This window comes from Pseudorca crassidens, chromosome 16, assembly GCF_039906515.1.
Source record: "Pseudorca crassidens isolate mPseCra1 chromosome 16, mPseCra1.hap1, whole genome shotgun sequence".
In the NCBI taxonomy this organism is placed as follows: domain Eukaryota; kingdom Metazoa; phylum Chordata; class Mammalia; order Artiodactyla; family Delphinidae; genus Pseudorca; species Pseudorca crassidens.
Window position 1 is genome coordinate 15,275,061 of NC_090311.1, and position 14,970 is coordinate 15,290,030.

Sequence of the window (14,970 nt, forward strand, 5' to 3'; positions counted from 1 at the left end):
AGCAATACATAGACAAATAAGAGTGCTGCTTATTTTAAAAACTTAGAATAGCTAATGCTCTTGAAAAGTGTTAAGCAAATATATCAATCTTAAATAATATAAAATGCTACAGATGACCATATTAAAATTTAAAAATTCAAGAATAGTAGTACTAGAAATGAACTAAAGGACCTAGCTCCATGCCACTCCAAAAATTTGTATTTCTTCTGACATTTTTCTCCATTAACAAACTGTGCGGGACTTCCCTGGCAGTCCAATGGTTAAGACTCCGTGCTTCCACTGTAGGGGGCATGGGTTCATTCCCTGGTCTGCGAACTAAGATCCCACATGCCACATGGGGAGGCCAAAAATAAATTAATTAATTAAATAAAGGTTAGACCTTATTTATTAAAAAAAAAAAAGAAAAAAAAAGAAGTGTGAAGTTCCCTCACAAAACACCTTTTTCTCCCAACCTCCAGGATCCTAATACCTAAATACGCATGAAGGACCATTTAGGTTAAAAGTTATATTTGAATCTCCGAGAACTAATAGTAGGTGCAATCAGACATGCTCAAAACGAGTAACTGTAAAGAGTCTAATAAAAAGTCTGTTTACAAAAGTATGGCTAGGATAATATCCCGGGACTATCAGAGCAGAAAGCCTTTACTATCCTGTGGCATGAAATAAGCAAGAGGAGGGGCTGTTTTCTAGAACTCTAGATAGTAGGTGTATGGGGAAGAACACCAGAAAGTTAAGCCTTCAGTAGGACAACCCAATTAACCCAAGAAAATCCAGCAGGAAGAGAGTTGGAGGAATAAAATACCTTAACCTCACTCATCTCCCACCTTCTGATCTACTGATGGTACCTCCTACCAGCTGACCCCAACTGAAAGCTGCAGGGCATGGGAGCAGAATGGAATAGTGAAGGGTAGATCTGGAGAGACAAATGAAGACTATCAAACACAGTACCATATGAATCACATCACCACTAGAAAAAGAATAATATGCACAGTAGACAATTTAAATAATTTGGCTAATATACTTTTAAAACATTCAGGAAATATATAGATTCACTTTTAAAGAATACTGCTGAAAACCCTATTCATTCACCCACAAATATTTATCAAGCACTTAATACATGGCACTTTACTAGAAGTAGACATACAAAGAGGATACAGCAGGATTCCTCTCTAAACTTCTTGGGAAAAAAATGCAAGTACAAAAACAATACCTATAAAAAGCAGAATATGTGTCATATTCATTTATAAACAAAGAGTTACAGGAATTTAGAGGATAATTAAACCACTTCCAGAAAATGAAAAAGGCAGAAAGTATAGCTGTGGAACACTGAGAGTCTTTCATCATTACACAATTATAAAGGCCACCTCCACTTTGTTACTTAAACAAGTTTATAGAGCCTTTACTGCAAACCTATCTCCTCATTATACATTCCCCTGATAATTTTCCTGATCATTTCCAATAATTTTTTCCATGAAGCTTACAGGTTACTGTCACTCCCAACCACTTAATAACCATACACTTCTAGAAGCTGTACGCTAGGGTGCCTGATAAAAAATTTCTCTGCCAGACCTATTTACATGTGCTCCACAGAAGCTATTTTCTCTAGTATTCTGTAGTTATATATCTACACACATTTTCATATAAATCAAGCCACACTCAAGGAAACAAATCTTCAACAAAAGAATGGACTGACTTTGGAGAGACAGCCCACAGGACTCAAATACTATGTGTTGATTTAATGCCTGGGTAATTAAGTTCCATCACCACTGTGGTAAATGCTTTATTAACAGACCCTTTAATGGCTGCCTTCTCACACCTGCATTACTTCTCATCTCCCCTAAGACTGTTACCTGCATTTTCCAAGTGAGATTTACTTGAATCCTTGTTTCATGGTCTGCTTCTGTGAAAACCCAGGTTTAAAAACATCCTACATTTCCTGCCACTAACTTCTTTGCTCCCCTCCACAAACAACTTTCCTTGAAAGAACTGACTTTGCCCATTGTGCCAGATTCCACTCCTCTAACTCCCTCTTAAATCTAAGTCAGGCTTTTAACCCCAACACTACACGAAAACTGTTCTTGTCGGGACTTCCCTGGTGGTGCAGTGGTTAAGAATCCGCCTGCCAATGCAGGGGACACAGGTTCGATCCCTGGTCTGGGAAGATCCCACATGCCACGGAGCAACTAAGCCCGTGCGCCACAACTACTGAGCCTGCGCTCTAGAGCCCGTGAGCCACAACTACTGAGCCCGTGTGCCACAACTACTGAAGCCCGCACATCTAGAGCCCGTGCTCCCCAACAAGAGAAGCCCCCGCAATGAGAAGCCCACGCACTGCAACGAAGAGTAGCCCCCACTCGCCGCAACTAGAGAAAGCCCGCGTGCGGCAATGAAGACCCAATGCAGCCAAAGATAAATAAAATAAAATAAATAAATTTATTTAAAAAACCGAAAACTGTCCTTGTCAAGATCACCAAAGATCTGCACAGTATTAAACTTAATGGTCAATCGTTAGTAATTATTTTACTCGACCCATCAGCAGAGCAGCACTTGGCACCGTTGATTACTCTTCTGTATAATAATCTTTCATTGCTTAGCTTCTAGTTCACTGTACTCTTCCTTGCTTATTTCCTTCTTCACCCCTACCTCTTATCATTGGGCTCAATCCTTTTCTCCTTTCTATCTACACCCATTTCCTTAGTGATCTGATCCAATCTCATGGCTTTAAATGCCATCCATATCCCAAGAAGTCCCAAATTTACATCTCCAGCCCAGATCTCTCTCTAGAGTTCCAGATCCATACAGCCAACTGCCTAATTGACATTTTCACTTTAATGTCTAATGGATATCTCACATATAACATGTCCAAACTGAACTCCTGACCTTCGAATCACCTTCATCTCAAACCTGCTTCAGAGTCTTCTACACGTCAGTTGATGGCAACTTCACCATTCCAGTGGCTCATGCCAAAAATCCTGGAATCATCCTTGACTCCTCATTTTTTCTCAGACACTACCTCCAAACCCTCAGCAAATACTATCTGTTCTACTTTAAAAACATACAAAACAAACTGACTGATTATCATCATCTCCAATACTACCACCCTGGTCTAAGCCACCATCATTGCCCAGATTACTGTAACAACTTCCTAACTGGCCTCCTTGCTTCTGTTCGTTCCTCCCTAGAGTTTATTTTCAACACAGCAACCAAAACGATTCATTTAAAAATTATGTCATTGCTCTACTCAAAATCTTGCAGTGTCTCTCCATTTCACCCAAAGTAAAATACAAACACTCGGCAGAAATCTGATGATCTTGCTGCTTGTTACTCCTCTAACTTCATTTGTTACTTCACTCATTTGTTAATGCTTATTCTCTCTATAGAGAGAGAGAATAAACATTAACAAAGCATTCCCAGACTCCTTACTGTTCCTTGAACATGCCTGCATATTCGTGCCTTTACGCTAGCTGTTCCTACTTTCTGGGAACTCTTCTCCCAGATATCCACATAGCAAACTCCTTCACTTCATTCAACTCTGACCAAAATTCATCGTCTCACTGAGGCTTACTCTGGCCTCCCTATTTTGTGACTACCTCCCACCCTCACAGTATTCTTAATCCCCTTCCCTTGCTCTATTTTACTAAAAACTACTATCTTCTAACACATCATATATAAACATACCTATTCTGTTTATTATTTATTGTCTGTATCACCCTGCTAGAAATAAGTTCTGCAAAGATAAGGAAAAATACCTGATGCATCATTGGCTGAGAAGCGTTACTGCATATCTGTGGAACCAAAACTGTGCTCCTATAAGCTACAAAGTCAACGCAATATTTGGAGGTACTTCTTGGCTCAATAGATACTCTAAAATTTATAAAATGCAATGACAGTGCCTAAGACTTTAAACTACAGTTTCAAGAGCTAAAAAATATTCTACAGTATTTTAGATTTTTTTTCAAATGTTAATGTACAGTGTTCAAATTAAATGATTAAAGTTAAGTTAACCAGATGGTTCCTTTGTTTTAAATCATATTATTATCAAAATATCAGGGAAGAGTCACAGTACCAAGCACTGAGCCAGAAATACTTCAAATTATCTGCAACATTATTAGAAGTTGAGTAAGTGGTCACTTGGAGTATGTTAATTGGAAGTTTTTGTCTCTTTTTAAAATTTCTACATAATGGTGAGATCAATATCCTTAGGGTATACTTCAGAGTAAATTTTTTTTTTTTTTTTTTTTTTTGCAGTATGCGGGCCACTCACTGTTGTGGCCTCTCCCATTGCGGAGCACAGGCTCCGGACGCGCAGGCTCAGCGGCCATGGCTCACGGGCCCAGCCGCTCCACGGCATATGGGATATTCCCAGACCGGGGCACGAACCCATGTCCCCTGCATCGGCAGGCAGACTCTCAACCACTGCACCACCAGGGAAGCCCCCAGAGTAAATTTTTATCTAGTAAAATACTCTGTTTTCATTAATTACTATGCTATAACTTCAGCTTTCTTTTCAGTTACCCTCACTGCAATGCTGGTTAAAGTAACAGCCTCTTGTTTAATTAAAAACAAACAAAAAAACTTTTTTTCTTAGTTTCCTACAAGCTTTAAACATGTAAGGTTAACCAAAGTAAAGCCAATATACATTTGGGTAGTTGATGCCATTAAAATCAGTCAAGAAAAAGAGCCTAAACTCACATCACAGTGTAGTAATTCCCACTAAGAACAGAGGGAAAAAAATTTTAACTCTCTCCACTGACATAAGCATTCACTTATAACTAAGATGACAAATTATCCCATTACTTATATTCAGAGCAGCCTTACTTAACATAGTATTGTTCCCTAAAGTAGCACTTGTCTGTGGTATACACAACTTAATTATTCTGACAACATCTTTACATATTCCCATTGTTTTGTATTCTTTCATAAGTACTTTCCAAAGTGGAAGTACTTACAGATTATTTTTTTGACATCACATACTTTAACAATAAGTGACAAATTCAAAATGCTTTAGGAGTCAAGTAATATGTTAACTTTTTATTATTAAGATATCATTTTAGAAAAACTGATGAGTTTTACTTTGTACTTAAATAATTTATAGCATTTTAAAACTACTCATAATTCACCTACTATTCTTATAAAACTCATAAATCATGTATTCTTCCCATTTCCACCTTATACTACATTCATAAAGGTACCTAACAAATAATACAATTAATAGGACAAAAATCAAACCAAAAATACTCTGTTGATAAATTTATTTAGAAATAGTATTTTGGTTATAGAATAAGGCAAAAAAAAAAAAAAACCCTCTGTAGAAATACTTTAAAATTTACCAAAACTACACTTGACATTTTGTAATCAAATTATTCCAGGGCTTCCCTGGCGGCGCAGTGGTTGAGAGTCCGCCTGCCGATGCCGGGGACACGGGTCCGTGCCCCGGTCTGGGAAGATCCCACATGCCGTGGAGCGGCTGGGCCGTGAGCCATGGCTGCTGAGCCTGCACGTCCGGAGCCTGTGCTCCACAACGGGAGAGGCCACAACAGTGAGAGACCCGCGTACCACAAAAAAAAAAAATTATTCCAAATAAAACCGAAAACCTACCAACCAATGAATTTACTGGTTAACAATCCATACCAACATTTACCATTCAGAGAAGATTAGAATAAATTTGTTGTGCCTTCCTAACCATCCGTGGAAAGTATAACCACCACATCTCAGGACTGAATGAGACTATCCTTCAATAAAGGGAAATATGAAAAAAGTAAAATATATTCTGTGAACTGTAAACTATAACCAGTAGGGAGAATGGGGTAGGGAAGGCATGTACCAATCAGGTGGCCTATAGATTTGTTTCAATGGCCAATACTGTAGGTAAACCCATGCAGGTATGGCATCAAGGAACTTCTATATAAAGCCGGGATCCCTAAAGGGTTATACCATCAATGAAAAAGTGAGGTTTTTAAAAATCTGTTCTGCAGAGGCAGACAGAAAACATCTATTTCAGCTCTGGCTCTACATAGAGGAAAAAAGTAGTTTGGGCATAGACTAAACATAATGTCACTTTGGAGCATAAATTCATCTTACATTCAAACTCAAAAAAAAAAAAACCACATGCCAAAAGTTTAACTTAATTTGGACCTACGTTGCTAGGCCCCCAGAAGTCCACACTCTCTCTCTAGAGCAGGGGTAGGCAAACTAAGACCCAGGGCTAAATCTAGAACAAAGCCATGCCCATCTGTTTATGTTTATGGCTCCTTTCATGTTACAACAGCAGAGCTGATTAGTTTTGACAAAGACCATATGGTCCACAAAGCCTAAAATAGTTACTATCTGTCCCTTTACAGAAAAGATAGTGACCCCTAGCATAAAATACTTATAATAATGTCAAATGTGTTCAAAGTAAAACAATATGAATTAAATTAGTAGAAACAGTAGCCTGTAAATTGGAGGTTGATCAAAGAGTAAAAGTATGGTTAACTGTCGACTTAAAGTATTCATTTTAAAACTTAAAAAGTCATCACCTATGGTTCAAGTACAAGCATGGTAATAGTTTAATCCTGAATCTTCCCGTTTTCCTCAGGGAAGACATAAAAAATAAGGAAAACATGGGGAGGAAAAGTGAAAGAAAAAGAAAATTAAATTTCCAGAGAAATTAGGAATGAAAAAAACTCACCAACTCCAAATCAGGTGCGAACATGCAAAAAGCCAGTGAAACTAAGAGAATCAGATAGAGAAAGCTGCAAGAATGCAGAAAGGAAGACAAAAAACAAGGAACATGGAAGAAGCCTAATGGTAGATCTCAAATATTACCTCTCTTGTTCCCACAAAAAAATGGGCCTCACTCTCCCTGATCACAAGAAGAGCTATAATTAAAAACAAAAAAAGACAACAAAGTAATTTAAAAAAAAACATAAAACGTACATAAAATGTACAAAAACCAGAGGGAATCACAAAGCAAAATCCAACTTTCTCTTGTATACGAGAGATACATTTAAAACAAAGTGATTCTGAATGGTTAACAATAAAGGAATGGGCAAAGGTACACAGGGAAAAAAAACCAAAGAGCCATAATATTAATAATATGTTGAAATCAGATCCCCACCAAAAAAAACCAAGAGCCATAATATTAATAATATGTTGAAATCAGATCAAAAAACACTGAACAAAGCACTTTATAATATTAAAAGATACAATTTGCAATAAAGATATAACAGTTATGAATATCCATAATAGCAACTTCCATAAAGCATAAATTCCAGAATACACAAGAAGAAAGAGGCAGAAATAAACTAATATTGTTAGACTTTTATTAACTTTCAGAGCATGATAGATCAAGTTAAAAATAAGTAAGGAAGAAAAGACCTAAACAGAATAATCAATAAAGTAGATTTTATATATATGTATCAAATGCTATACTTTGATATTATAGGATTTACCTCCTTTTCAAGCATCTATAGAACATTTATGAAAATTGGGCCCCAAAGAAAATCTCAATAAATTACAAAAAGCAGAAATAATACCTACAACATTCCCTGAACACTATAATAAAACCAAAAACAAAACAAACTTTTTACATAGAAAATCTGTCACTCTTAATTAAACGACTCTTGGGCCCATCTGAAAAATGAGAATGCCTCACCTACATGTGCTTCACTGCTACCATGAGTTTGTTATGACAATAATGTGTGTAAACAGGCTTATTTAATGCAGCATTTATTAACCATTACACTCTAAAATGTTCCTATCACCAGAATTCTTTTTAGATTTCTTCTATTTTCTCAGTAAAATAAGAAGTAAGAGAGTAATGATGAAGAGTGAAGTGTTGGAAGTCTGAAGAGAGAAAGGAAAACATATGAAACAGTCATCTTGGAAAACTGTAAGACAGATTGGTGATTATGAACTTAAAACTCGGTAAATGAGAAGTACAGACAAGAGAGGGTGAGAGAGAGTGAAGCACTGACCAGAGGCTCAACGGACTAAAGGCTCTGGTAAGGCTGAAGAATTCCCAGTGTCTGGACACTCTTCAGGAGTAAGCTGGAAAGATGAGCAGCACTTGAAGAGTAAGATACTTGAAATGGAAATTATGGGATTCGTAGCAGGTACACAAGGTCAAGAGCACCGCAATGCAAGAGAAAGACCCAAACAGGATGGAAAACAAGATCTTTGTAAGAAAGATCAAAAAATTGAGAGGACAGAAGTATTTAAATGGATCCTAAAATATCCATAAAAATATCTGGCTAATATATGTAGGACAGAGACAGTGAGCCAGAAGCTATATTCTTCCAGGAATTAAGCACAGTGATCAAAGGAGCAACAGAGGAGTGTAAGATGGAGAAGTAGTAGGTGGTATAGTCTGATGATGTAAGATTCAAAGTTGAGTGATTTAAAGGAGGAAGGAGTAAAAATAGAGTGGAAATGACAGTAAGAAGTAAGGAGGATACATATCCCAATTCTAGCCCAGTTGTACTGGGGATGTGAAAAAGAGAAGGTCACTTAAAAGGACTGAAGGGGAAACAGTGGAGAATTCAGAAGGAAGTCTTCCTCTGACACACAAGCACTCTCTTGTTGTTGCCAGTGGTGATCTGCAAATGAGTTCTCTCATCAAGACTACACAAGGACTCTAAATAGTTGAATATAGTTGTCTATACACAAAAGGGCCAAAAACTTGAGTTCATAATCCTGGCTAGAACTGGAAATGGAGTATGTTCCTGAATCTAAATAGCAAACATAGCATATACACATCTGTAGGCAAATTTTTTAAAAAAAAAAACAACTTACAACTGTTTGAAAATGTCATAAAGAATTCAAAGAAATAAAGTACCAGAAAAATAAATTAGAGTATTTAAGAGTCATATGTAGATTGCCCCAGTCACCTTCACACACCAGATATAATCTTTTATAGAAGCCAAAAGACTGTCTTTGGGAAGCTTACTTTAGAAGAGTAATACATACATAGAGATATTGCAATAAGATTAGAAACAGAACCTTGAAAAATGAAAAATCCTGAAATCATGGAATGCATAGTTAAGAAACTGGGGTAGTTTTAGCTTTCGGTTCATAAGTAAAATCCAAAGAAATAGCACCATCTATTGGAATTTCAGATATTTAAAATACATATTCTCAATTCTTAGAAAATGTGTCTAGTATGTAACATTTCTGCACATTTGGCTAAGAAGATAACTTACATATTAAAGGACAATAGCTAACATAAAAAAGTTTATATTAGAAAGAATTAATTCTTGGTTTATAATTCTAATTTCAAATAACTAACCATTTTGACTAAATTCACATGAAGATTTTATTATAGATAAAATATTCTCAACCAATAAAGAAGAGTACATAGTTACATGTTCAAAGTAACTCACAGATATGGTATTCCTGTATGCTGCTTGTATAACCATATATTGCAGAATATCCAAATATTATGATCATGACAACATCTCTACTATCCAACTCCATAATATGTGCTGAATGTCCCTCCACAGCATACTGCTGACCGTGTCCAAGCACAGTAGGAGTTTTTGTACTCCATGACTGACTATGTATGTTAAAAACCCATAATTCATCTGTGACATTGCCATCACTTGTTTCAATTCTGCCTCCATACATAAAGATGTTTTCCTGTAAATTAAAAAAACATATGTTAATAAAAAAATATTTGTATCTTAGCAAGATATATTAGTTAAAAATAAAGACTAAATTAAGACTAATTAAGACCAAACATTAAATTTTAGTAATTGCTCACAACATGCATAAGACATAGTTCTTATTTGTAAAAAGTCAAATGAGAACACATAAGTAGTGATAATTACTTCTTTTCCTTACAAGAAGGGGGAAAATCCACACTTACAAAAAGTTACTTTAAGGTATTTTATTTAAAAGTTATGTAGTCAATTAACCATGGTTTTAATTATCCTAGTTGTTGAGTCCCTAGTTGTTAAATTTGAATTTTACCATCTATTTGTACTGCTTTGTGCTAGTCTCAGTCATTCACTGTTTTCATCATTGTTCACCAGAAAGGTAGATCACATTTGCATATGTTATGTGGAGTACATTTTTATCACCACTTCTCACGGCTACGAGCAAATACCTTGTAGCACTTATAAATTATACAATTTCAATATGATTGAAATGAATGATATATAAACCATTACTATTTCAACAACCTAGAAAGAGAAAAGAATTTCTTCAACCTAATAAAGAGCATCTAAGAAAAACAGAAAGCTGCTATTACATACACTTAATGGTAAAAGACTGGATATTTCACCAAGGTCAGTAATAAGATAAAGGTGCCTGCTTTTGCCACTTACATTCAACATTGTACTCAAGAGCTTAGCCAGAACAAATATGCAAAAACTGAATAAAGGTATAAAGATTAGAAAAGAAAAGTAAAATATTTCTATTTGTAGATGATATGAACTTGTATACAGAGAATACTAAAAAATAAAAAAACAATTAGAGGGGGCAGAGTCAAGATGGTGGACTAGGAGAATGCAGAATTCATGTCTCCGCACAACTAGGGCACCTACCAGGCACCGGTGGGGGACCACGGACACCTAAGGGGATGGGAAGAACTCCCAGTGATAGGGTAGAAACGTGGGGCATTGGGGAAGTGATGGGGGAGAAGTGGAGGCAGGACGGGATCGGCGCCCCTCAAGGGCAGCTGGGGGAGGGGAAGGGAACTCAGGCCGGAAGGGGGAAATTGGGGAACCATTGGGAGGGCAGAGGATCAAAAGGGAGCATGGCCAGGTTTCCCCTGCCCACTTGGACTCCCAGGAACCTGTTGAGATCCCAGGCCTGATCCTCTGCCCACCTTGGCCCCCTCCAGCCACACAGGTCCTGAGGGAGTGGGAGGGTGGGAAGGGGGAGCAAAAGTAAAGGCTGGACCTCCAGGACCGGCACACCTGAGGGGCAGCTGGGGCAGGGGAGGAGTTCCTACACCCAGTGGGACCCACCCACGGTTAAGGATCCAATGGGTCAGGGGAGACCCTGTGGGAGACGGTGCAGGAAGGACGTGAAGGAACGGAAGTGGGCCAGCGCTTTCCCTGTCCACTTAGGCACTGGGAAGACTGTTGGGCTCCCTGGCCTAATCCTCTGCCCTCGGAGCCTGCCTCCTGCCATGCAGAGCCCAAACCCTGCCCTGCACTCCCACCCAGGGCCCCACCTCTACACATGGAGACTCCCTCCAACAGGCTGGGCCTAAACCCCACCAACACACCCTCACCCAGGGCCTTACCTCCAAACTCCGGAACTCCACACTCCAGAGGCCCTCCTTTCCACTTGCTGCCTCTCCCCTCCTGCCAGGTCCTAAGCAGAGGCCCTGCCCCACGCTTGAACATCATCACCCCACACACGCCTGGCCCCCAGGGCCTTTTCTGGCTGCATGGGTCCTGAGCCTAGGCCCTGCCCCATGCTCAAATGTCACACCCCCGACCCGCCTAGGTCCCGCCCACCCTAAACCCCACCCCTGCCTAAGTTCCACCCCCGCCTAAACTCCTCCCACATAGCGAAGGCTTTTTCTTTTTCTTTTTCCGCTTTTAGATTGGGGTTCTGCTTTACCTTGCTGACTCATATATATTTTTATTTTTCCTAGTAAATCTTTTATTTTTCTAATTTTATTTTATTCTTTACACTTTGTTATTGTTGTGTCCTTTTGGCTTGTTCCCCCCACCTTTTTTTTTTTCTTTTTTCTGTTGTGGTTTTATTTTACCTTGTTGCAATTATATTTTTACTTTTCCTAATATATCTTTTATCTTTCAAATCTTTTTGTTTTTTTATTCTTTGATATCGTACTGCTCCTTTTCTCCTTCTTTCTTTCTTTTTTTTTTTTTTTTTTTTTGCTTGGTTCCCAGGCCAGAGGTAGGGCCCAAGCTCCTGTGGTGGGAGCTCCAAGTCCAACCCAGTGGATTAACAGAGAACCTCACACCCTAGGGAATATTAATCAGAGTAAGGCCTCCCAGAGGTCCTCATCTCAGCACCAAGGCCCGGCTCTATCCAACTGCCTGCAAACTCCAGGGCTGGACACCTAAGGCCAAACAACCGGTAAGACAGGAATACAGCCCCAACCATCAAAAAGAAGAAACGACAAGAAAATATATTACAGACGAATAAGCAAGGTAAAAACCTACAAGACCAAATAAATGAAGATGAAATAGGCAACATACCAGAAAAAGAATTCATAGTGATAGTATAGATGATCCAAATTCTCAGAAACAGAATGGAGAAAATACAAGAAACATTTAACAAGGATCTAGAAGAACTAAATAGCAAATAGTGATGAACAACACAATAACTGAAATTAAAAATACTCTAGAAGGAATCAATAGCAGAATAACTGAGGCAGAAGAACGGATGAGTGAGCTGGAAGATAAAATGGAGGAAATAGCTGCCAGGGAGCAGAATAAGGAAAAAAGAATGAAAAGAACTGAGGACAGACTCAGAGACCTCGGGGACAACACTAAACACACCAACATTCGAATTATAGGGGTCCCAGAGGAAGAAGAGAAAAAGAAAGGGTCTGAGAAAATATTTGAAGAGATTACAGTCGAAAACTTCCCTAACATGGGAAAGGAAATAGTCAATCAAGTCCAGGAAGCGCAGAGAGTCCCATACAGGATAAACCCAAAGACAAACATGCTGAGACACATATTAATCAAACTATCAAAAATTAAATACAAAGAAAAAATATTAAAAGCAGCAAGAGAAAAGCAACAAATAACATACAAGGGAATCCCCATAAGGTTAACAGCTAATCTTTCAGCAGAAACTCTGAAAGCCAGAAGGGGGTGGCAGGACATATTTAAAGTGATGAAAGGGAAAAACCTACAACCAAGATTACTCTACCCAGCAAGGATCTCATTCAGATTTGATGGAGAAGTCAAAAGCTTTTCAGACAAGCAAAAGCTAAGAGAATTCAGCACCACCAAACCAGCTTTACAACAAATGCTACGGAAACTTCTCTAGGCAGGAAACACAGGATAAGGGAAAGACCTACAAAAACAAAAAGAAAACAATTAAGAAAATGGTAACAGGAACATACATATCGATAATTACCTTAAATGTAAATGGATCAAATGCTCCAACCAAAAGACACAGACTGGCTGAATGGATACAAAAACAACACCTGTATATATGCTATCCACAAGAGACCCACTTCAGACCTAGGGACACATACAGACTGAAAGTGAGGGGATGGAAAAAGATATTCCATGCAAATGGAAACCAAAAGAGAGCTGAAGTAGCAATTCTCCTATCAGACAAAATAGACTTTAAAATAAAGGCTATTACAAGAGACAAAGAAGGACACTACATAATGATCAAGGGATCAATCCAAGAAAAAGATATAACAATGGTAAATATTTATGCACCCAACATAGGAGCACCTTAATACATAAGGCAAATGCTAACAGCCATAAAAGGGGAAATCGGAAGGAACACAATTATAGTAGGGGAATTTAACACCCCACTTTCACCAATGGACAGACCATCCAAAATGAAATAAATAAGGAAACACAAGCTTTAAATGACAAATTAAACAAAATGGACTTAATTGATATTTATAGGACATTCCATCCAAAAACAACAGAATACACTTTCTTCTCAAGTGCTCATGGAACATTCTCCAGGATAGACCATATCTTGGGTCACAGATGAAGCCTTGGTAAATTTAATAAAATTGAAATTGTACCAAGTATCTTTTCCGACCACAACACTATGAGACTAGATATCAATTACAGGAAAAAACTGTAAAAAATACAAACACATGGAGGCTACACAATACGCTACAAAATAACCAAGAGATCACTGAAGAAATCAAAGAGGAAATCAAAAAATACTTAGAAACAAATGACAAAGAAAACACGACAACCCAAAACCTATGGGATGCAGCAAAAGCAGTTCTAAAAGGGAACTTTATAGCAATACAATCCTACTTCCAGAAACAAGAAAAACCTCAAATAAACAACTTAACCTTACACCTAAAGCAATTAGAGAAAGAAGAACCAAAAACACTCCAAAGTTAGCAGAAGGAAAGAAATCATAAAGATCAGATCATAAATAAATGAAAAAGAAATGAAGGAAATAATAGCAAAGATCAATAAAACTAAAAGCTGGTTCTTTGAGAAGATAAACAAAATTCATAAACCATTAGTCAGACTCATCAAGAAAAAAAGGGAGAAGGCTCAAATCAACAGAATTAGAAATGAAAAAGGAGAAATAACAACTGACACTGCAGAAATACAAAGGATCATGAGAGACTACTACAAGCAACTATATGCCAATAAAATGGACAATCTGGAAGAAATGGACAAATTCTTAGAAAAGCACAACCTTCCGAGACTGAACCAGGAAGAAATAGAAAATATAAACAGACCAATCACAAGCACTGAAATTGAAACTGTGATTAAAAATCTTCCAACAAACAAAAGTACAGGACCAGATGGCTTCACAGGCAAATTCTACCAAACATTTAGAGAAGAACTAACACCTATACTTCTCAAACTATTCCAAACTATAGCAGAAGGAGGAACACTCCCAAACTCATTCTACAAGGACACCATCACCCTGATACCAAAACCAGACAAAGATGTCACAACAAAGAAAACTACAGGCCAATATCACTGATCAACATAGATGCAAAAATACTCAACAAAGTACTAGCAAACAGAATCCAACAGCACACTAAAAGGATCATACAACATGATCAAGTGGGGTTTATCCCAGGAATGGAAGGATTCTTCAATATACGCAAATCAATCAATGTAATACACCATATTAACAAAATGAAGGATAAAAACCATATGATAATCTCAATAGATGCAGAAAAATCTTTCGACAAAATTCAACACCCATTTATGATAAAAACTCCCCAGAAAGTAGGCAGAGAGGAAATATGCTTCCTCTTAGAGGAAAACGTAGGCAGAACACTCTATGACATAAATCACAGCAAGATCCTTTTTGACCCACCTCCTAGAG

General features: G+C 37.8%; 1 protein-coding gene across 2 annotated transcripts in view; it reads right to left on the reverse strand.

Moving 5' to 3' along the window:
* The window catches only part of ATRNL1 (attractin like 1), a 682,506-nt gene that overhangs the window by 612,587 nt on the left and 54,949 nt on the right, over nucleotides 1-14,970 (reverse strand). For both annotated transcript variants that reach the window (XM_067709302.1, XM_067709301.1), the window contains exon 8: nucleotides 9,363-9,618. In XM_067709302.1, coding sequence (XP_067565403.1) covers nucleotides 9,363-9,618 — 256 coding nt within the window. The remainder of the gene's footprint in view (nucleotides 1-9,362; nucleotides 9,619-14,970) is intronic.